The 24,109-nt window shown below is 45.7% G+C and overlaps 1 protein-coding gene across 5 annotated transcripts in view; it reads left to right on the forward strand.

Moving 5' to 3' along the window:
• The window catches only part of LOC147623683 (transducin family protein / WD-40 repeat family protein), a 137,162-nt gene that overhangs the window by 59,883 nt on the left and 53,170 nt on the right, over nucleotides 1–24,109 (forward strand). For all 5 annotated transcript variants that reach the window (XM_086820271.1, XM_086820272.1, XM_086820270.1 and 2 more), the window contains exons 6-7: nucleotides 17,635–17,810; nucleotides 18,733–18,815. In XM_086820271.1, coding sequence (XP_086676397.1) covers nucleotides 17,635–17,810; nucleotides 18,733–18,815 — 259 coding nt within the window. The remainder of the gene's footprint in view (nucleotides 1–17,634; nucleotides 17,811–18,732; nucleotides 18,816–24,109) is intronic.

Genomic DNA, 24,109 nt, shown 5'->3' on the forward strand with positions numbered 1-24,109 from the left:
TGTCATCACTGCCAAAAACAAACTTGAACTTGCACACATCGCTCACTCTATCTATATGGGGGAACCTGGAACCAGTCTTGTTTGACGAGTTGGTTGGCTTGTTATTACAGGAGTAGTAGAATCGAAAGAACAAATCTTTCTTTATGCATGGCAGTGATGGGGATTTTGTTGCCCAAGGCAAGGGCAAAAGAAAAGCCAAAAGCAATTTTCAAAGAAAGATTGATTTGGAACTGCCTTCACAAAGGCTAAAAATGATGCAGGCAAGTCCAAGAAGAAGGGCGAATGTCACTACTGCAAAAAGGTGTGTCACTATTTGAATGAGTGCAGAAAGTGGCTTGCAAAGGAGAAGAAAAAGAAAAGGGGCATGGCTGTAGATTCTTCCTCATCACCTGCATTGAAAGATGATGTGTCAATAAATCTTGTGCAAGATGAGTGGACTTTTCTTACTTGCAGTTATGATGCGTCACGACACATGGTATTTTGACAGTGGTGCTTCTAAACACATTACCTCACAGAGGAATTTGTTTAAGAAGCTTATGGCTGTCCCTGAAGGCAAACAGGTAACATGTGTAAACAATTCTTCTTATCCAGTTCAGGGTGATGGTCAGGTGATGTCTCCTCTTTTGCTAAAAGAGGATATGCAGTGAATTTTGAAGACGACAAGTGCACAGTCAAGTGAAGGTGGCTATGCATTAGTCACATCCGGCACATTATAGCATGGGTTATCATGTTTGATAGGAGAGAGCATGATGCTCATGTGGTTACCACTCCCATAGTTGTCACGGTACGAAAATAGGATATCGTACAGGAATTTTCGGTACGATATGAAAATTTGTGATACTGTACGATAAAATATGGTTCTTTTTATTAAAGAACACCTACAAACATAGACATTTTCAATTTGGAAGAGTAGAGTCTCCATCTCTCTTGTGTGTGTGCGTTTGCTTGCTAGGGTTTGAAGCTCTCCCTCTCCTCCACATTCTCTTTATGGTATCAAAGCTTGGTTCGAGTGAGAGCGAAGGAGGCAAGCAAGAGGCAAGAACAAGCAAGGAAGGAAGCGATACTACACGGGTAAGAGCACCATCATCTCTTTCCTCTTCTTTGGTTTAGGTACAACACTCCCTCAGTAGCTCTGGGAGTTACACAACTCCGATTGAGGAGTTGTCTTCGCGGGAGAGGAGCTATAGGGCAGGTATATTGTCCTATCGGACTAATTGTTTTTGGCTAGATTCGCGTTTCGGGCGCGTTACGGGTCCCGTTTCATCACTGTAGGGTATTTTTCGGCAGTTTTTGGAAGTTTTGGTACAGACCTATTTCTGCTCGAAATCTGGTTACTGCAGTACAACAGTGCATTTTAGAAGTGCAGACAGGGCTTGCACATGTATTGTTGATACTGGGTGTATGTACATGTACTCTAGTCACATTTGGCGACACACAGGCTGTGCTGAATTACCGCTGCTGCAGCCTCTATATAGGAGATACTGCTATATTACAGGTTGCATACATAAATTGTCTGTTTGTTGCAGGATATTTAATTGCTGCAGGACACATGTCTGACGGAATTAATCAGATTGTTAGTGAGAAGCTGGATAAGAATAACTTCCATGCCTGGAAGTTCAAAATGACCAATTTCTTAATGGATAAAGGATTTTGGGATTATGTAGAAGGAGACAATGAGGAGCCTCCAGAGTTATCTGAGGAGAATTCCACTCATGCAGATATAAAGGCATTCAAGGATTGGAATCAGGGTGCAAGAGAAGTCATGTACTGGCTTTCAATTAGTGTCACAAACACTATGATAGGACACATACAGGATGCAAACACAGCATGGCAGAATCTGGTTCAGATGTTCCAGACTAACACAAAGGCAAGGAAGTTGCAATTAAAGCAAGAGTTGCCCAGTGTGGAAAAGAAAAGCATGTCCATCAATGAATATGCCTTAAAGATCAAGGGCATTGTTGAATCCCTTGGGTCTATCAATGTATCAGTGGAGGATGATGATTTGGTGAGTGTCTGTGTGAATGGGCTTGGCAAAGAATACAAGCTATTCAAGACCACCATTGCAGTTAGGGAGAATATTCTCAACTTTCGGGACTTGATATCTATTCAGGTAGAGGCAGAGGTAGAGGCCGTGGTCGAGGCCAAGGTGATGGCCGACAACGAAATCAAAATTCTGGATAACAACACGTCCAATGATTCATAGCAGCAATCATGCACAGGTGGAAGAGGCCAGTCTAGAGGCAGGGGGAGTCAAAGAGGCCGAGGTGATTGGCAAAGAAGTCAAAATGCAAATAGCATAGAGTGCTATTACTGTGGTAAACTAGGACACATGGCAAAGGATTGCTATAAAAAGCAGAATGGCATTAAAAGTGGGAAGTTGCAACAAGGCAACTATGCGTCATCTAGCAAACATGGAGGTGATGACAGTAGTGAGCAGCTGTTTGTGATGCAGTATATGCTTAGTTCCATAACAGGGGATGTGTGGATATATGGTATGTGGATTCTGGCGCCTCTAACCACATGACCAGTCATGCTGAGTGGTTTAGAGATATGCAAAAAATGGAAAAACCAGGTTATGTAGAAACAGGTGATGATACTGCGCATCCCATTGCGCATATTGGTAAAGTGCCATTGTCTATGCAGGATGGCAAAATGAAGTACTTGGCTGATGTACTTCATGTTTCGAATATTACAAAGAACCTGGTTTCTGTTGGACAGACGGTTGAGCAGGATCTGCAAGTGAGGTTTAATCCTCAAGGATGTTTTGTGGAAGACTTCAAAAATAAGTGTCGCTTGGTTGCAAAAGTTAAAAGAAATGGTAAGATGTTTACTTTGGATGTGAACATGCTTGAGATAAAGGCAGCCATGTTTGCGCATGGAACATGTGTCATTGCAGATATTGACATATGGCACAAGTGCATTGGTCATGTGAATGTACAACGACTGAAGTCTATGCAGGTCCATAATATTGATGCAGGTTTGTCAAAGTTAAGGTTGACGGTATGCATAAGGTATGTGAAGCATGCCAACTTGGTAAGCATGCCAAACATGCTTTCCCACATGAAAAGCATGTCAGTGCAAGGCCATTGGATGTCATACATTCAGATGTATGAGGACCGACCAAGACTGCAACAATTGCAGGTTGTAGGTACTATGTTATATTCATTGATGACCACACGAGGAAAGTGTGGGTTTATTTCATGAAGGAGAAAAGTGAGGTGTTTGCTCGTTTTCAGAGATTTAAATCCTTGGTCGAGAAGGAAAAAGGCATGCAAATAAAATGCCTAAGATTAGATGGTGGGGGAGAATATTTCTTCAATGAGTTTAGCGATTTCTTGAGAAAGCATGGAATCAAGAGGCAATTTACGTGCAGGTAAACTCCGCAACAGAATGGTGTTGCAAAAAAGAAAAAGAGGCACATTGCAGAAGTGGCACGTGCCTTGATGGTTGAAAAGAATATGCCACATTACTCTTGGGCAGAAGCAGTAGCAACTGCTGTGTACATTATGAACAGGACACCCACTGCAGCTGTTCATGGTATGACTCTTAAACAGAAGTTTACAGGCATAAGACCGGATGTCTCACTTGAAAGTGTTTGGGTGTACAAAGTCAAGCACAATGTTGATGGTTTAGTGAGCAAGTACAAGGCAGGATTGGTTGCCAAGCGCTATGCGCAGATTTATGGCATAGACTATGAGGAGACATTCAGCCCGGTTGCAAGAATGGCAACCGTGAGAGCCGTCATTGCTATGGCTGCAGCGAAGGGTTGGTCTTTACATCAAATGGATGTAAAGAATACTTTCTTGATGGTGGTTACAAGAAGAAGTGTACATGATGCAGCCACCATGTTATGAGAGTGATGCACATCCAGATTTTGTGTGGAGGTTAGGTAAAGCCTTGTTTGGCTTGAAGCAGGCACCCAGAGCATGGTCAAACAAGATCGGGGAGTATCTTGTTACCATTGGATTTCAGATATCCAATGCAGATTTTTCACTATATGTGAAAGACAGATAAAAGGGATCATGCTATTAGTCATCTATTTGGATGACTTGATTATCACTGGTGATAGTGATGCAAACACACATGATGTCAGGATGCTTTTGAAGCAGAAGTTTGAGATGAAGGATTTGGGTGAGTTGCGGTCTTTCTTGGGCATAGTGGTGGTGACTCGTGAGATCACCTCATGGCATTTTGCTATTGCAAAGGCAGTATGGCTTGGACATGTTGTGCAAGTATGGTATGACAGGTTGTAAGCCTATTTCAGTGCCATTGGAGCATAACACAAAGCTTTCCGTAGATATAGGTGAGCTTTTGGAGGACCCCACTACATACAGGCGCATAGTGGGTAGTTTGATCTACATGACCATTACAAGGCTAGACTTCAGCTATGTTGTTGGACTTGTGAGTCAGTTTATGGAGGCCCCTAGGAAGCCACACTTGGATGCGGCTAGACGGATCCTCAGGTACATAAAGTCCACAGTTGATTATGGACTTTTCTATGAGGCTAGCACAGAGATACAGTTGCATGGGTACACATATGCTGATTGGGCTGGTAGTATTGTAGACAGGAGATCTACGAGTGGTTTTATGTTTTCACTTGGGAGTGTTGCTGTGAGTTGGAGCAGTCAAAAGCAGCTAACAGTTGCCTTGTTGAGTACAGAGGGAGAGTACAGGGGTGTTGCTATGGGAGCTTGTGAGGTAGCTTGGTTTCAGAAGCTACTTGGTGACATGGGAGAGCCCGTGGAAAGGGCAGTTGTCATATATTGTGACAACATGAGCAGCATGCAGTTGGCCAGTAACCCAGTATATCATGCTAGAATGAAGCACATTGAGGTGCATTATCACTTTAAAAGGGAGAAGGTTCTAGCAGGGGATGTAGATCTGGTATATGTTAGCACAGAGGATCAAGTCTCTAATATCTTCACGAAAGCATTGGGCAAAGAGAATCTCCATAGGTTTAGGAGCGTACTTAGAGTGCAGTGTGGAGTTGAGCTCTAGGGAGAGTGTTGAGATATCGAGCTCAACTAGTGCTACGGCGGATATTGATGACCCGCCTGGGTGATAGCTTCCGCATCTATATCACTGGCATGGTTGGTGAGATTATGGGTGATATGCGTCCCGTGGGATGACAGAGGCTGTGTGACAACCATTTTTGATTACTAGAGACTGGCATAGTTATAGCGTCAGCTCATTTAGTCGGGTTCACATTATGGACCGACCCTTGTATATTGTAGTTGAGTACTAACCCATATAGTGTGTACTCTTATCTTTATGTTATGTTGGTTGACTAGAGAAGAAGGTAGAATAAAATTCAGCTGTCCATCTCTCTTGTGTCTTGCTCTCTCTTGTGTGTGTGTGTGTGTTTGCTTGCTAGGGTTTGAAGCTCTCCCTCTCCCCCACATTCTCTTTACATCCTCATCTACAAGAGCGAGTGTGAAGCTACCCGATCCACGCCGCACATAAGTATGCACTATGTCCCTGGAAGCACCATGAATCGTGCATCCACGGCCTTCTACTTGCACTCCTCTGTCACTACCTCCACGCCCACGACGAGTGCGAGCAGGTCGTCGATGAAACGACTCGAGCTCTCGATAGATCTCTCTACATAGATCCTCTCCTCCTCCTCATCTTGCTCTTTGTTAACACTCTCAAGAGTGCCCTATGTGAGCTTGAACGCATCCACATTTACCTACATTGTACAATGATCAAGTGACAAGCAATGTATTAGAATTTAGTTTCAATAAACATTGAAGTTTGAAATTTGAATGCTTATAAGTTATAATGTATACCTGTTCGCCGATTCCACCTTTTGCATTGTGCGCACCATGCGCAAGTTAGTGTGGAAATACACTAGCTGTAAGTGTTGTGTGCTCAAGCGATTGCCTAACTTCGTGTGTACAAGTGAGTAGGAACTCCAGTTCCTCTCACATGCATCCGAAGAGCAATCCTGAGCTAGGATTCTCAAAGCCACCTCTTGGAGGCTTGAGAGCGCATACCCAAATGTCTTCCACCAAAAGAGGGACTTCACAAGGGATTCCCTCTTCCAACAGGTAGTAGATGTAAACGCGGCTCCTCGCCTTCAGTCATTGTAGCTAATGAGCTCCTCAAGGAACTTTCCATGGCGATTCTTTGGCAATGCTTTGGGAAAGAAAGCATCTCGGGCTTCAAGTAGCTCCACGTTGGTGAAGAGGGGGGGTGATTTGTAAGCTGGATGCAATAATGCGGCAAGACCATGGACAGGTCTTCGCATCCACTTCCATCTCTTCTCCACAATGGCCAACATACCATTGCGCTTCTTCTCGTCGATGAAAGGAGAAGTGCGCAACTCCGCTATGGCCTCTCTCATGAAGTGAATGAGAAGGCCCATGGTGGCCCCTTGCATGTCGGTCATTTGCAATACCCTATAGAAGGGCGTGCCCGCAATGACAATAGTTCGGACCGACTACCAAAACTCCTCCTTTAGGCAAAGCCGTTGCATGGCTTTTGGCTCCGTCGATTCTTGCTCATCCCACTCATTCCACACTATGGAGACCAGTGTTTGGCTAAGGGAGGATTTCACATCGTAGAGGTGCTCTAAGAGGAGCCACATGTAGGCGAAGCGTGTAGATGAAGGCTTCTTCAATTCCAACTTGCTATGTTCACGGAACATGGCAAGCACCTTCACCTTTGTGGTGAAGAAGGTGACAATAGAGATAGCTTCGGTCATTACTTTCTTCATCCACACTAACTTGCTCATATCCTCCATGAGCAAGTCAATGCAATGGGAGGCACAAGGCGTCCATACTATGGAGGGATAGTCCTTCTCGAGCAATTTCCCCATCTGATAGCAATTTGAGGTGTTGTCAGTGATGACTTACACCATGTTCGCTGATCCGACCTACATGTCACAATGCACATGAATGGATGCAACGAGCGTATACAATATGAGACTTGAGTCATCACAGCCACATATCACATATGCTAAAGCCTAAACTTTAAACTTGAAAGACTTGAGTGCAATTTGAAACTTACCTCCATGATAGCTTGCTTAATATGGTGATATATGAATGCACCCGATGTTTTCCTCCTTGTGCCTTTCCACAATCCACGCCCCGCACAAAGTATGTGCCAAGAGGGCAAGAGACAAGTATGTTGATGATGTCTCTCTTCTTCCGGTCACTCCATCCATCAGAGAGGATGCTACACCCATACTTGGACCATGCTGCCCGCACCGGATTGAGAGACCTATCGATTCTCTCCCTCTCATCCACAAGCCTCTTTGTGTGCATGCCATGATACGAGATGCCGGTCCATCCTTCACATGGGCCCAAATTTGCAGTGGCTTTCACCATTGATCTACCTTGAGCACATGGAATGAGAGATTGCACTCAATAATGGTGCGTGCAATCTCTATATCCGCTAACCGTTGCCGTTCTCGGAGATGTGATAGAGAAGAAGAGACAACCCTGGTGGCTCGGGCTGTAGTGGCTTGCCTCATGGGAGACTCAAACCTTCGTCTCTTTGAGGAGGCGGAGGCGGCGGGGGAGGATGTATGACAAGGCGGGAAAATGACCTCATCATCCGCCCTTGAGCTTCTACCACTATCACGGTGAGCACCCAATCCACCCATGATCTTGTTGAAGATATCATCGGATATAGCTAGGGGGACTTCCTTGAATGGCGCAACTTGCCCCCCCACCTTTCTGAGATGTTGGAGAAGCCTAGTAACTCCACTTGTGTATTGTTTGCCACAATACTTACAAGTCCACCTATATGACTTGGACTTTACATCGGCTTTCTCTGTATGGATAGCATGCACATTGAAGGCTTCATTCTTCTCCCTCGTCATTGTATAGAGAGACAAGGAGAGCTTAGAAGTTAGAAGAGATGGATAGGCGAGAGAGAGAGAGAGAGAGAGAGAGAGAGAGAGAGAGAGAGAGAATGAAAATGAAATGAAATGATATGTTAACGTCTTGAGAAGGCCAAAATGACCTATGAGACCAAAAAGTTTACAACAATTGGTGGATCTGATACAATGTCTGTGTATAAAAGCTAAAAACAACTAAACAACTAACTGAAACTGAAACAACTACGAGGAAAAGTACGGTACTAGGAGCTCCTAATGGATAACATCTGGGAGGAAAACTCGAGCAACAAAGGTAAGCATCATACACATCACTATCCAAAGATGTCTCTCATTGGTCGATGGCGGATATCCTCAATGTCCTCCATGGTGAGTACTCTGACGGGACGTCTCCCATGCCGTGCTAGTATGGTCCTGATCCTCTGTTGTAGTCTCCGCCGGTGTCGAGATGGGCCTGTGATCTTGGGGCGCCCGGACCGCCCCAGCTCTATAGCCCGATCAATAAGTGTACCTCTTGTGCGGCTATACTCTGGGGCTAGCTGCAATGCCTGCTGGCCTGACTGCTCAATCTCTGGTCGAAAGAAGTCTGTAATGCGACGGGCCCCCCGTTGTGAGGGGGAAGGGTGGGGGGTGAACTGGGCTAAAGACTCCGGGGATGATTGACGTTCCTCTTTGCACGCACTGCATCAGGTTGGCCATGCCACCATTTGCCGGAAGCAGATTGTCAGAGGCCGATGGGTTTGCACTTCCTAGATTTATGTCTTTATCTGCATGCAGAAAAGTGGGGAGATCGAGTTGAGATCACGTACGAAAAAGTGCAGTTTTTTTACTCATTCTAGCAGTTAAAGCGGATTTGATTGTAGCGTGGACTCTGGAGACCTATTGAGACCCTCTCTATGTCTACGAAGCTCCAGCAAGTATAATCCGAGGCATCTCCGATCCTGGTATCTCATGACTCTAGAAAGTGGTCCGAAACCCTCTCTAAACAGGCAGTGAAAACGGCCTCGTATCTCATAATATACTGGACAGTGACACATGTAATGTAACTCTGTCTCTGGCTCCATCTGGCACAGTTGACAAATCCTGGCCTCAGCTGGTACTCCTCTGAATCTGCCAGTCTCAATCTCTAGCTGGTGTGAGGATGTGCGCATCTGACCAATTGCACACCGTACCCCATGAGAAAGATGAGTATCCATGTAGCTGGGTCTAATCACAAACCCATCCTCCGTGAGCTGGAGAAGATGATCTCTATAGAAAGCCATCTTCGTACCAAGCTCGTGTGTCGGCTGTATCCATGTCCTCCTAGTGTCCAGCTGAATCAAGTCCTGCCTGATAAGTCTGGTAATCTCTGCCCGTGTGAGAGAGAGGGAGGGTGCATCCAGGGAGTACTGAAATGGAGGTAGCCTCTCCATACTAAAGCCATGCAGCTGGAACCAAGCTGTCACCTGTGCATACCAACATGATCCGTCTCCCTGTGATGCCAACTGTCGTGAAGACTCCAGGGCTAAGCGAGCATATCTGTCTCTAGGGAGAGCCCAAGTGCTATGTATAAAGGAGACTGATCGAGTGAGTGCCTCTACTACCAATGGGGGGCCAGCCATCTCTGCACGGATAATATCATGTGGTACGGAGGCCTTGGCCCTAATCATCCGGGAAATCATAGAAACCAAGGGCCTCTCCATACGTCTCCATCCGTTAGTTCTACCAGCTCGGCTGTGGTGATCCACTGAGGGTCCCCATATCTCCACTCCATACAGCATGGCTGAAGTGACCAAAGTGTCAAAGAGCCAGAGCTTTGTTCAAGGTTAATGAAACTGAACCTGCGAACACATCCTCTCTAGTCTCCCCAATGCTGCATAAGCTCTGGTCAATCTGGTCTCCACTGCTCTCCTCAAGGAAAATAGTGGGCCACTAAAAACCACACCAAGGTAAGTATATGCATCTGTATACTCCACTGTCTCCTGACCATATGTAAAGGTGGGTACTGACCTCCTAACCCACTGTGCTGTGGTGTTAAACACCATCACCTTGGTTTTACCAAGGTTAACAGACAATCCACTGTCCTGTGCAAACGTGTGCAATGCATCCAAATGACGCTGCATCCCCTCTGGAGAATCTGAGATCAACACAATATGATTAGCATACAATAACTGCGGAATCCATGTCCCTGCTAGCTGTGCTCCTCTTTCACCCTCCCGCTCTACATAGTTTGAAACCTCATCCACGTACATCCCAAATAAGGTGGGAGAAAGGGGGCAGCCCTGTTTCACCCCAATAGTGAAGTGAACCATCTCAGATATACCCTGAGTAGTACGTACCTGCCCCACAACTGTTCTGTATAAAGCTTGTTGTTTCCCAAATCAGCTCTGCGGGCACTCCCATCTCCTGTAGTCTGCGCATCAGTCTTGCTCTCGGTACTGTGTCAAAAGCTTTGCGGAAATCCACAAAGCAACAATAAATCCTCCTGGCATATGATCTGCCCTCCTCAATAATAGCTCTGAGTGTCAAGATATGGTCAAGAGTGGAGAAGCCTCTCCTGAACCCTACCTGCCCTGATGCACGTATGCCCTCTCTCTCTCTGCCCATCTACTCAACTCCTGCTCAAGAATAGATGCATATAATCTAGCCAATGTGTGACCAATCATGATGGTACGATAATTCCCAGGAAGCATGGGATCCCCTGACTTGAAGATAGGCACAATCATGGACATATTCCAAGTCTCAGGAAAACCCTCACACATGGCTCGGTTAAACATCATAGCAATAAGCTCTGCAAGCATATCTCTGGCATGAATAAACTGTTCTGCTACCAAACCATCATGATCATATGCTCTCCCAGTCCTCATCCTGTCAATAGCTTTCCTTACCATCTCAGCAGTAAAGAAAGCACATGTCTCTGGGCATGGCTCCGATGGGTCTGGCAGGGGGGGCTGTCCTGCTCCTGTGTACAGGGATGCTGCATACTCACCCCAAATCTCAGTGGAGGTAATGGCTCATGTATGATGTGCATTGTGAGCCTTGAGGGAAGCTTGGGGGGTGGGCATTTTATAGGTATGGGCCATGGCATAGGCTATTGCCAAAGACTTGGCCCAAAATGTCATGTCTCATGACTCTGTTCCTCTCTGTCTGAGAGACCGTAGACGCGTCTGTGTGGTGCAGCTAGGTCATATTGTAAGGGTGGTAATCTGTCAATATCAATCTTGTGTGATGATATCCACTGTACCACCTGGGAGTACCATGACCAGGTATGTCCCTCCTCAGCAAGCTGTCTGGATGCCTCAAAAGCAGCCCGAGATACCCGATTTAGTGGGAGCTCCCGCATCTTGTGTATAAAAGATATAGTCTGGAACATGGTCTCTACTAACATAGGTGGTACAGCAAACTCCGCTCGAAGGATATCATGTGGTACTGAAGGTTTGCTGCGGATCATCCGTGAGAGCATCAAAATCTGAGGGCGCTCTATCAGGATGTAGCCAAACCTGGTGCCCATACTGCTGCTGCATACATCAATGCTAGAGTAACTAGTGTATCAAATAGCCACCCCTTAGTACGGGGCTCCTGGAAGTGTGCCTGGTGAAACTGGAGTTCCAAAATTGCTAGTGCTGCGTACCCTCGTGTCACTCTGTCTCTGGCTGCCTGTGCCATAGAGAATCTCCCTGATGAGCTGGTAAATGTGACCCCAAGGTATACATATGAGCCCACCACCTCTACCTGTCCTCGGGCTAGTGTAAGGATAGTCTGGCATCTGACTGCTGCTGATGTATGAAAGACCATAACCTTGGTTTTCCCAAGGTTCACTGTGAGTCCTCGCTGCGCACAGAAAGTGTCCAGGGCCTGTAGATGCCTTTGTAGCCCTATCCGAGTATCCGACACAAGAATGATATCATCAGCATATAATAGAATGTGTACAGTCGTACCTGAGATGTCAATCCCAGAGCCTCCTCCGTGTATGATGTAGTTCTGCTACCTGGTCCATGTATAAGCGAAAGAGTGTCGGCGAGAGAGGGCAGCCCTGCTTCACACCAATGGTGCTGGCAGTCATATCTGATAGTCCCCCTGGGCATCTAACTTGTGCAAACACTTGCTCATATAATCTGTAAATCCCGCACATCATGTCGGGGGGTATGCCCAGTGTCTGTAAGCGGTGGAAGAGGCGCTCTCTCGGGATTGTGTCGAAGGCTTTGCGGAAGTCCACAAAACAACAATAGAGTCTCTGTCTCCGTGCCCGAGTTTGGTTAATCAGGCATCTCAGGGTGAAAATGTGATCAATAGTAGAGAAGGCTCGCCGAAAACCTACCTGACCAGGGGCACGAAGCCCCTCCCTCTCAGCGTGTGCTCAATTCTGCCTCCAGGATAGCCCCATAGAGTTTGGCCAAGGTATGACCAATCATGATAGTCCTGTAATTACCGGGGTCCAACATGTCCCCAGCTTTGTGGATCGGTACAATGGTGTGCATCGTCCACTCAATCGGGAAACCTTCTACCAGAGCCCTGTTAAAGAGGTAAGCAATAAAAGGAGAGAGTGTTTCAGCTGCATAAATGAAATGCTCACCCTGTAAGCCGGTGTGATCCTCAGCTCTTCCATGTTGGAATCTATGTATAGCTCGAGATACCATATCGGTAGTAAAGAAAACCGATGAGGTCGGTGGAGTCCCGGTGGGGCGAGGGATGAGTGGCTGGTGCGGAACATCATAAAGCCCTTCTGCATAACTCTTACAGCGTTGAGGATCAGTAATTGGGGTGGGGGGGCGTGGCTCTCTGAGTCGTCACCAAGCAGTGACTGCATCTTTGCTCGCATGTGGTAGATGTCCCAGTATTGAGCCTCCTCATGTGTGCGTTGCTTACGGCGTGTAAGAGATCGCATCTGTCTACTGGCCTGCTGCTGCTGTGTTAGAGAGCTAGACACAAAATGTGTGGTGATCACAAATACAAGTCAACTCTTGCATACGAGTCACATCCATATAATATAGAAGTACAAAGTTATATGGATAGAGTGTTCTTTCACACTTGATATCCAAGGGGAAAAACCACATGGAATAAAGTGCCCTTGGTTAAGCCCTTTTCACACGTAGCACTACAATAAGTGAGCATATGCCTACAAAAGCTAAATTGCAAATGTTATTTGAGATGGATTGTTGCATTATTATTTTGGCATACAATTTGTTTAGATAGATGTTGGGATTTATGTATAGCAATCAAAGTACATTCAAAAGCTGTTGCACAAATTTGGGTCTCAAGATTGTAAGCCCATCTCTATTCCAATGGAGCCGGGGCTCAAATTGAGCATGTATGTTGTTGGAGAGCCTTTTGATATGAGTGTTTACAGCAAGCAGTGGGTTGCCTTATATACTTATGCAACACACACCCGGATATTCAGTTTGGGGTTTCCCAGTGTAGCAAATTTATGCACAGCCTAGGTACAAAGCATTGGCAAGTAGTGAAATTAGGGCTCCTTCGATCTTGCTTTAGTATATCCCGCGGGGGGGAGGGACTTGGGGGGGGGGGGGGCTTGCAGTTTCATGCTTATAGTGATTCAGATTGGGTTGGTGACTACGACACACAGGGATCCACTAGTGGGAATTGTTTCTTGTTGGGGCAGTGATGCATATCATAGTTGAGCAACATCTACTTGGAGGCTAAGTACAGAGCAACCTTTACAGCCACAGTAGATTGTGTATGGCTAAGGAGATTGATGGCTGACAGACACCCACTACCATATTCACTAACAATCAGAGTGCTATAGCTGAGGCATGAAACCCAGTATTTCATGCACGTACTAATTACATCGAGATTCATTATGATTATGTCAGAGAGAGGATACATGTAGGGGAGATCATAGGACAATGTTGCAAATCTATACACGAAGCCCTTGTCTCGAGGGAAGTTTGAAGCTTTCCGCAAAGCTTTGGGCTTACTCTTCCAGAGAGAGTGATCTGCTACCGACCTTGTACAGTTTCACATTACCACTACAAAGGAGATTTATTGGCATATATGGTATGAGTAATGCCACATGTGAACATGGGCTAACCAAGGGCACTTTTTCCCTTTGGGTTTTTTCCCTTGGAGATTTGGTGTGAAAGGACACCTTCTATTTTAGTTGTATTATTATATTATGGAGTTCACCTTCTAACTCCACACATTTCAATGCAATCTTCTCTTTGCATCTCTGATCATCTCCTGACTCATAAATAATTGATACAAATCCCTCTCTAACTGAGCAAGATAAGCCCTATTCTTCCATCGCACTAGGCGCCGGAAGGTAATCCGTGACTGTCTGTGAGTGGTAACACCCATGAGCACCTCTCTCTGTAATCTGATCCTCATCTCTCTGCACTCCTCATCATACCAGCTGTTCTGGGGCATGTTCCCAGATCGTCTCTGTGTAGGCTGACTATGGGGATATGCCTCTGATGTTGCAGCATGAAGCGTCTCTATCAATATCTGAGTGAGCTCATCTAACGGCCGTCCCGGCTCCTCGGCACATAAGGGTCTGTATATCTCATCCGTGTACACGGTGTTAGACTCCCTCGTAAAGGTATAACGAGCGTGTGTGGAGACCTGTCCCAATGGAGCGGTGCTGAACTGAAATGTGAGAGTGAAGGACAAGATAGCATGATCCACTGCTACTCCAACCGGCCTAGTGCCTACCATAAAATCCTGAAAAGAGGGAATGAGACTGGGCTGAGCCATAACATAGTCCACTGTACTAGCACCATGCCGATGTGGAAAGCTAGTCAAACTGCCCACTGTCGGGAATCTCTGTAGGCCATTCAGGATGGCCAATCCATGTGCAGTCTCCATGTCTATCAAATACCGCCCATACACTGTATGTTCCTCATCCTGTGAGAGTCTAGATAGGCCCATATCCCTAACATCAAGCTCCCTCAACATCTCCTCTGAGGTATCATAAAATACTGTCTTGTTATGGGCGGTCTTGGTATTGAAGTCCCCCAGGAGAATGATGTCACCATCCCTGGAGAACTCCCAAATGTCATCATCCAAAATAGAAAAGGGAGACTGCCCGGTAGGTGATGCATACACTGATGTACTAGGAGCAAAATAGCATATAGCAATGTAGAGATATCTGCCCGTCTCTGCCCTCAGTCTATCCCACATGTACCTAGCCTGCTCATCTTTGCGGACTATATGTATCAGTGGCTGCAGCTCCTCTCTAAACAATACTGCCACTCCTCTTGAGCCCCGTCCAGGGATTTAATATTCACGTGATCACAAGATTTTTTGTGATAATAACACATGTGAACAAGTTATTCACATGTTCTTATGTTACCGTTCACAAAATAACAGGTCACTTGTTGCCATTTGGGAACCCCTTAAAAGCGTGGCTACACATGGGAATAAGCTATTCACACGTTCTCACGTTACCATCTTCACATAATAGCAGTTACCATCTTCACATAATAGCAGGTCAGTGGCCACCTAAGGAGATTTTTTTATGCCTGATAAAGATAAATTTTTTAGGCCCTTGTGAAAGCTTTGTGAATATAACATGTGATCACAAGATTTTTTGTGTTATTAACATATGTTATTAACATGTTCACATGTTTTCGTTTACGTCAGTGAAATCCCTGGCCCCGTCCTCTATGCTCTGAATGAGTCTCCTGTCTACAAGCTGTCTCCCATCGGTATCCACTAACATGTGGCATGGACTATCCAGGAGCCTGATGCGTCTCACAGTAGAAGATGATGTCCCTCCCAGTGAAACTATTCGCAAAAGCCCCTACATCAAGGCGTAGAGATCCATTACAATTCCAAGTAACAACTTTGAGTGTAGTCCCATAGGTCTCGCGCCGTCATGAAGAGCGCCTGTCCATAATCACCACTCTACCATCTCTATAGAAGGCCACTTTCCCTCTCTCTCGGGCTGCCCTTATCTCGGGCATAACTTCTTTCATGTGGGCAAGTTGTGAGAGTGTGAGGTTATCTCCAAGAAATATTCCTGTCTTCTTGAGTGTAGGACGTCTCTTCAAGAAGTCCTTCTTCGCTTCCATGGAGGTGAAACGAATGATAAGTGCTCTCTCCTTAGAAGATTCGCCACTACCTTCTCTCTTCTTTCCCACTCTCCATGCCTTTGTGACAGGTGTGCGTGGCTTCAATGCCCATCATAGAGAAGAGCTCCTTGGTTTCCCCTTCCGCATCATCACGGTCTTTTAGACCGGACACTCGTACATGTAAGGCGCGGGTCTTCCTCCTTTGCTCCTCTTCAAGGGTCATGTTGATGATGGTGGAAGTGGGGATGGGTGGCGATTCTTTACCTTTCCCTTTCTTGGCGACCTCGATCCATTTCACTGCCTCGTTCATCTTCTTTTGTGTCTCTGTGATCACCTCCACCCATGAAGATGTCTTCTCTTTATGTTGCTCCTCCTCCTCTCGAATTATCCTCATTTGTTCCTTGATGGTATTCAGCTCTTCAATAAAGGAGGGCTGAAATTTTCCATCCTCAAGCTTGCCTTGTGAAGTGGCTTCCAACTGCTTTTTGAGGGCTGAGATTTCAGCCGCTTGACTATTAGCATGCAATTTGGCCTCCACTAGTGCCTCCTTCAAGGCTGAAATCTCAGCCTCTTGCCTAGATGTTCTCTCTTCGAGCTCTTGGATTTTGTCAAATCCCTTCTCGAGTTTGGAGAGGCGGTTTATGATTGTGGTAACGGAAGAGTCGACCATCTTCTTGTTTTCTTTGATAATTGTGCTGAGCTTGTTCTCCACCTTCACGAGCTCCTCTTTAACTCCGGTCTTGGCCATGACTTTTTGCACTACTTCCCAGAGCCAATGGACTGGAAATTAATCCATGACACTTGCACGTAGCGCGAAACAGCAGCCGCGGGGGGGGGGGGGGGGGGGGTCAAGCCATGTAGAGAAAAGAGAAGAGATTCAGCAGAGAGAGAGAGTTATGTTGCTGCCTTGGGGGCCTGAGGGTGGGTTGCTGGGTGGTTGGGTGGGTGTGTGGGTGGAGCGAGGCAGAGGGACGGGCCAGCCCAGGTGGGAGAGAGGTGGGCGAACAACAAAAAGAGAGAGAGAAATGAAAATGAAATGAAATGATATATTAACGTCTTCAAAAGGCCAAAATGACCTATGAGACCAAAAAGGTTACAACAATTGGTGGATCTGATACAATGTCTGTGTAAGGAAAGCTAAAAACAATTAAACAACTAACTGAAACTGAAACAACTATGAGGAAAAGTACGGTACCAGGAGCTCCTAATGGATAACATGTGGGAGGAAAACTCCAGCAACAAAGGTAAGCATCATACACATCACTATCCAAAGATGTCTCTCATCGGTCGATGGCGGATATCCTCAATGTCCTCCATGGTGAGCATCATACACATCACTATCCAAAGATGTCTCTTATCGGTCGATGGCGGATATCCTCAATGTCCTCCATGGTGAGAGAGAGAGAGAGAGAGAGAGAGAGAGAGAGAGAGAGGGGGGGGGGCGGCGGGGCGGCGAGCAGGGGCGAACCTCAAAGAGAGAGAGAGAGAGAGAGAGAGAGAGAGAGAGAGGGGGGGTGGCGGCAGCGAACAGAGGGAGAGAGGCGGGAGAGAGGGCGGCGAGCAGGGGCGAACAGCGAGGGAGGGCGAACAGTGAACAGGGAGAGAGGTGGGAGAGAGGGCAGGCGAGCAGGGGCGAGCAGCGAAGAGAGAGAGAGAGAGAGAGAGAGAGAGAGAGAGAGAGAGTAAAACATGAATGCAGATATATAAGTATATATAGGGTGACATTTTGATTGGTGGAAAGCTTATGAACACAGGATTCTTAAGTTTTGTTTGGAAATGCAGATGGGCAGCCTATCATTGCAGCTGGAGGCTCATCCGGAGTAATAAGCATATGGAACCTAGAGAAGCAGAAATTGCAGGCTGTTATAAAAGACGCTCACGAGTCGGCAATATGTGCTTTGCATTTTTTCCCAAATGAGCCAGTGCTACTTAGTGCTGCTGCAGATAATTCTCTGAAGGCATCTCTCTCTCTCTCTCTCTCTCTCTCTCTCTGGCTAGTTTTCATGTTGTCTTGACATCCAGTTTGCTCATAACAGCTTTTTGGTCTCATAGACTCTTCATTTTTGTAGACGTTAATACTCTCTCTCTCTCTCTCTCTCTCTCTCTCGTGCAAGATGCACCCATGTAGTGTCTTTTGATGTTTCAGATGCCTAACACTAGATTTTTTTGCTTGCTAAGCTGAACAATTTTGTAAGGTTGGTTATACACTACCTGGAAAACCAATATACACCTCCTCTCCTCCCCTCCCTCCTCTCCAACCCCCATCCCCATCCCCATCCCCCACTCCCCCCCCCCCCCCGCACACAAGCCATTGCATCGGCATGAGCGTTGGTGGGTGGGCCTTCAGATTGAACCAGCCCCTGTACACCACACACCTCCCACCTGAAATGGGGAGCAGGCCCCACTGCGGCTGAATTTATTTGATGAAGCATAAATGCCTTTTCACCTGATGGCCTGGCCCGAGGATTAAGAATGCACAGCCATTTGGTTGGATATTAATAGGGGCGCCCGATGTGGCTGCCTTGTTAGCATGCAGCTGGGAGAGGTGATTTTCAGTGGGTAATTGGGGAGCGCCCAGCTCACCAAAATAGTAGATTCTTTTTGGCTGTGCCATTCTGTTTGTAACTGGCCTAAGCTTTGATTTCTTCAAAACATTTGACCCTCTTGTTTACTTGCCATGAAGCCTAGATACTGGCTTGCCAACAAGCATGTAGAAATCATATTAGTGTATTTGCCCTTTCTTGTTTTGATCGAAGTTTCTCTTTTATCCTGCTAATCTTGTATTTGCCCTTTCTTGTTTTGATCGAAGTTTCTCTTTTATCCTGCTAATCTTGTATTTTTGCATCAATTTTGCTGCATACCTTTTGTTTGCAATGATAGATGTGGATATTTGACTCAAGTGATGGAGAAGCTCGATTGCTGCGCTTTAGGAGTGGCCATAGTGCTCCTCCAACCTTTATAAGGTACTATGCATCATTCTTTAACTTTTTACTTGCAGCATGCTGAGTAGAATGATTTGGGTATCTTTGTCTAGGTCAAGTTGGTCATGATGACCCCCCAGACTAGCCACTACTTTACTCGCTTTTCAATTCGGCTGATCCCACTTGTGCCCAATTCATTACTCAGCCTAGTTAAATCTGAGTTTCTTTCTTATTGTCCTTAACCTTTTCTCCAATTAGTACAATCATTGTATGCTGGAAGGTTGAGAATGAACAAATGGACAAGAATTTAACTGACACTTGAAAGTAGCATGGCTTTTGTAACCTCCTTAAACCCATAGAAGATTCATTGTTAACCTCTCAATATTTTGGTCTGATTGCTCAGAATGTCAAATACTAGAGTGTAATGAAGTGCTTGCAAATAAAAGTTTTCGTTAGAAGTGTCGTGTGTGAGTGCAAATAGGGGTGAAGAGGAGCTGTCACAATCTTGATGGAGAGGGTTGGTAGAGACAATTAGATATTCCCATGTGCAGTGGCATAAAGTTCTCATTCTCATTATTAGAGAAAGAAGAAGTAGAAAGGGTAAAAGTGATCAGCGATCAAGCCAGAGGGATACTGTAAAGGATGATTTGAAGAGAAAGTGTGAGGGACAGCCAGATAAGGGCACGCTAGCTTTTCTACGACAAGCAGTACATGAGATGGCTCCGATGTAGTTACAGTTATATGACAACTGGTTTTCTTATTGGATAATCATGGCCCTTAGTCCGAGGCTGAAACCTTTTCAAGTAAATCGCATTATCTTACTCAGGCCTACCCAAGTTGGCATATAATGTTGAGGCTAAATTAGACTCATGCCCAGGGATTAAACATATCTCGAGTTATTCGTTAATGAATCAGTGTAAAGTGACCTCAGAAGACACTGTCACTCCTAGAGACTAGTGAAACATAGGCTCATTATTGGAGATTCCCACAGGTGGAAGCCTGGGAACCAAGACCCACATCAAGCCTTGCCTTAGTTCAAGCATATCACCTGGAGAGTGGGCTTCATTGGTGTGGGACACAAAGGCTCAAGTCTGGAGCTAAAGCTCTGTGGTGGTCTAACATGTGTTTAGAGGACTATGCTGTCTGGGGGATCAATGCACAACATTTGGATAAGGTTTGCCTGCTTTAAAGTGGCACCAGGAGACCATTACTTTACACCTGCATCCTTCCTTCGTAAGTTATGGCATTGTGGATCTAGAGACGCAAAGCTGTGCTCTCATGTGTAAGCTTATTATCACGAGACCTACAACAGGAGCAGAGCTGTGCTCTCACATGGAACTTTGAAAGCTAATGTTAGTGGTCCACAGCAGTAGCAGAGCCTTAGAAGACATGCTCAGATCTTTATGCAGCATGGCATTGGAGTTGTTTGCTGCAAATACTTTTGGTGGAGGTTTTAGAGTGAGAGCCATATACACATGAAGACCCTGTAGTGGCTAGTCAGTGTCACAAACATGCACGTGTATACGGAACCAATTCACTACCAAAACAGCATACATACATCAACCCTTCCTGGCCTATACATGATTACCATCATTGTGAAACATTACATGAGCATATATATCCTGCAAACATAAACCAACTTGCACATGACACAGCACTAGGGGCTGAAGTTGGGCCAGCCCCCCCCTGAGGTATCTTTATTACCAACAGAAGTATTTATATGTACAAGATGCGGGTGCCCGGAGAGTACACACTCATCCAGCCGCTGACACCAGATTTATCCAATTGTGAAAACATAGGTAAACACATTACCTGCAACTCCTCGGTCACCAACCAAGGTTGAGTGGTCACCAACCACTCCTGTTGCAACACCCTTGGTCACCAACCAAGGTTGAGCGATCACCAAGCGCTCCTGTAGAAATACCCTCGGTCACCAACCAGGGTAGAGTGATCACCAACCACTCCTATACTTTGTTAGAGCGGTCACCAACCCTCTAACAAAGTGCTGTCCCAAACCTGCAAAACAGTAACCAGCCATGGTTTTGGCTTAGTGGCCACCCACAAGTTCCACCAGATCACATCCCCAGTCCTGATACTTGTCTAGGGACATGTTTGCTTAAGTTTCGTCGTGGGAAAACTCCCGCAAACCTGTAAAAACAGCCAATAATGGCCCTTACAGGCCAGCTCCTGTTGAGGCTCTGTTCACTCCGTCCAAGCCCTGTTCTCAGTAGAGTAGCACAAAAACAGTTTCAACCGCCATGCGCCAGCTTCTAGAAACAAATCTAACAGCCTGCAGCCCTGTAGATGCAGTCGGCCAGTCCTGTAGAGAGAGAAATAGCAGCCAGACAACCCTCGGACTCTTGCTCTTGGCATGTTCTCCACCTGTAGCTCATGCAAATAAGTAAACTTTCTGTTTTTCCTGTTCAAACAGCTCCTAATAGCCCACGTTTTTCAGATGAGTGCTCTACAAGTTAGGGCTGGCCCACTTTGGCCCTCCCACACCCAGAATAGCAACTCATGGAGCTATTTGGGAGTGCCTGGGTGCCCATCTCTCATAATTGGCCTTGGTTCATTAAAAATAGTCCAACCTGATGTGAACTCACTTATAAAATTATAAGTGTGTCCGCTCACACTTTAAGTGAATGTGAACCCTGCACCCAATAAACCTTAGTAACATGAAAGAATGAATAAATTGGGTTAAGTGTGCACACTTACCACCTGCAAAACACATAAGGAAACCATACGAGTCCCAAACAGGTGTGCACATGCGTATCCATGGGTTGTCCAGGCGTCCCCGGTGCCGTGGACATTCACAGGCAAAATACCAAGCAATGTCCAGGCATCGAAAACAAGTCATCCATGCATGTGCAACTCACAGACATATGCTGGTGCACAAACATAGTGGATGAGATCTCCCAATTTACATCTTGTACATCCAACTAGCCCCTTCACAGGCGTCGTCCACATAGGACCAAAAAGTACTCACCAGGATAACCATCCTTCCATGAGTCTAGAGTCACTCACCAAGGTTACTATCCTTCCTAAATCATGCCAGGAACTCACGCCAGGATACCAATCCTTCCATGGAGCCCTTCCACATGTATTCAATCATGACATCATTCCAGACGTTTGCTAGAGAAGTAGTGACATTTCCCCCGGCTTCGAATCAGTTGCCCGCAAACTGAAAAGCTTCCAAGTAGGCCTCAAGAAGATCTGGATAATCTTTAAAATATGCCTCGTCCATCCACTAGTTCCTGAACTTCACAAGGTACTTACGGACAAGCTTGCCTCTAGCAGCTCTCCGTTCCCATTGAAAAACAATATGCTCAGGCTGCAATACCTCTTCCAGCTCATCAACCTCGGGTTGATCTTCCATAGCTGGCTCCACCGGTTCAAGACCAATATATCTATTCAAGAGACTGACATGGAAAGCATTATGAATCCGCCAATGATCTGGCAACACCTGCTTGTAAGCCACGTCATTGATCTCTTCCAAGATCTGAAATGGTCCATGATACCTGCAAGATAGCTTCGGATAGTTGCCATCTTTCTTAGTCTGCTTGCGAAGGCGAGCCTTTTGGCATTTTAATAAAACCCAATCTCCATCCTTTAAATCCAATTGCTTTCTATGCTTATTTGCAGCGTTCATATGCTTATCCTAGGATCTTTGTATGGCTGTCCGGACCTGTGCAAAGGCCGTATCCAAATTCCTTACATACTCATTTGCTGCAAATATCTCATCCTTTGTGCGAAGGATAGGTGGCAAAATAATCTTTCCATAAACAATCTCAAAGGGCGCCTTGCCCGTAGAAGTATGCATTGTATTTTTGTAAGCAAACTGTACCCGTGACAAATACTTCTCCCAATCTGATTTGCGATCAGCCACATAGCATTTCAAAAGATCAAGCACTGCTGAATTTGCAATCTCACTTTGCCCATCTGTCTCTGGATGATATGCAGAAGAGAAATTCAGCTTCGTTTCCATGTTATCAAACAATGCTCGCCAAAAGAGACTTGTGGTGCGAGGATCACGATCCCCCACAATCATTTTTGGCATACCATGCCATATTGGCTTTATGGTCTTCCGTACCGGAATAAAATGTGCTTACTTACTGAACCTATCCACATGAGTCCAGATGGCATCATTCTGTTGCTGCGACTTAGGAAGACCTGTGATAAAATCCATGAAGGCTGATTCGGAATCGGCAACGGTTGAAGCAACCCTGGAGACTTATGCCTGTCAAACTTAACTTTCTGGCAAACCATGCATTGGCGCACATTGTCGTCTATGTCTTTACGCATTCCTGGCCAGAAGAAGTCTCTCTCCAAAGCCTGTGTAGTGGCAAGGATTCCTCTATGCCCTGCATAAGGCGGTGCATGGCATTCATCCATTACTTTCTGCCTCTTATCCTTATGTACACATAGGCGATTATGAAACATCAAATACCCATCACGTATGGAGTAATTCGGGGCTGTTATACCCTGCTGAAAACCAGCCCATATATGCTGAAAATCATCATCTGTATGATAAGAATTTCGCATATCTGATAAGTCTTGATGATAGGCTATTGTAATAGCACTTACTTGAGGCCTTCGGGATAGTGCATCGGCCACTACATTCTTCTTATCAGGAGTATGTAAAATCTGAAAATGAAACATAGATAGGAAGTTTGCCCATCTCATATGTTTCTCAGATAGCTTAGTCTGTGTAAGAAAATACCGTAGACTCTGATGATCAGTCTTAACGGTAAATTCAGCTCCCAAAAGATAATGCTTCCACATCGTGAGAGCATGAATCATTGCCAATAACTCTTTCTCGTAAACCTGCAAGTGGAGTTCGGCATGTTGCAACCGACGGCTTTCATATGCACTGCATGGCTTTCTTGGTTCAACACTGCACCAATACAACTCCCACATGCATCACATTCCACTGAGAAAGGTTTATGCAAATCTCGAATGATCAACACCGGTCTAGTCATGATTGCTTCCTTTAACTTAAGAAAGGCATTTCTTTGCTTGTCACCCCAGTGAAAAGTAGCTTTCTTCTTTGTTAAATTATGCAAAGATGAAGCAATCTCGGCGAAGAGATTAATAAACCGGCGATAATATGAGCATAATCCCAGAAAACTCCTAATCTCATGTACATTCTTCAATTCGGGCCAATCTTTTACAGCCTGCAACTTGGCGGGATCCTGACGTACTCCATCCTTGGATACAATATGACCAAGGTAGTGAATTTCAGCCAAGAAAAATTCACTCTTCTTGCCATTAATGTAGAGCTTATGGCGATGAAGCTCTTCAATCACTATGGCCAAATGCTCCTTATGCTGCTCTTC

The sequence above is a fragment of the Cibotium barometz genome, chromosome 26 (genome assembly GCF_041138505.1).
Source record: "Cibotium barometz isolate CiBa-2024 chromosome 26, ASM4113850v1, whole genome shotgun sequence".
Lineage (NCBI taxonomy): Eukaryota > Viridiplantae > Streptophyta > Polypodiopsida > Cyatheales > Cibotiaceae > Cibotium > Cibotium barometz.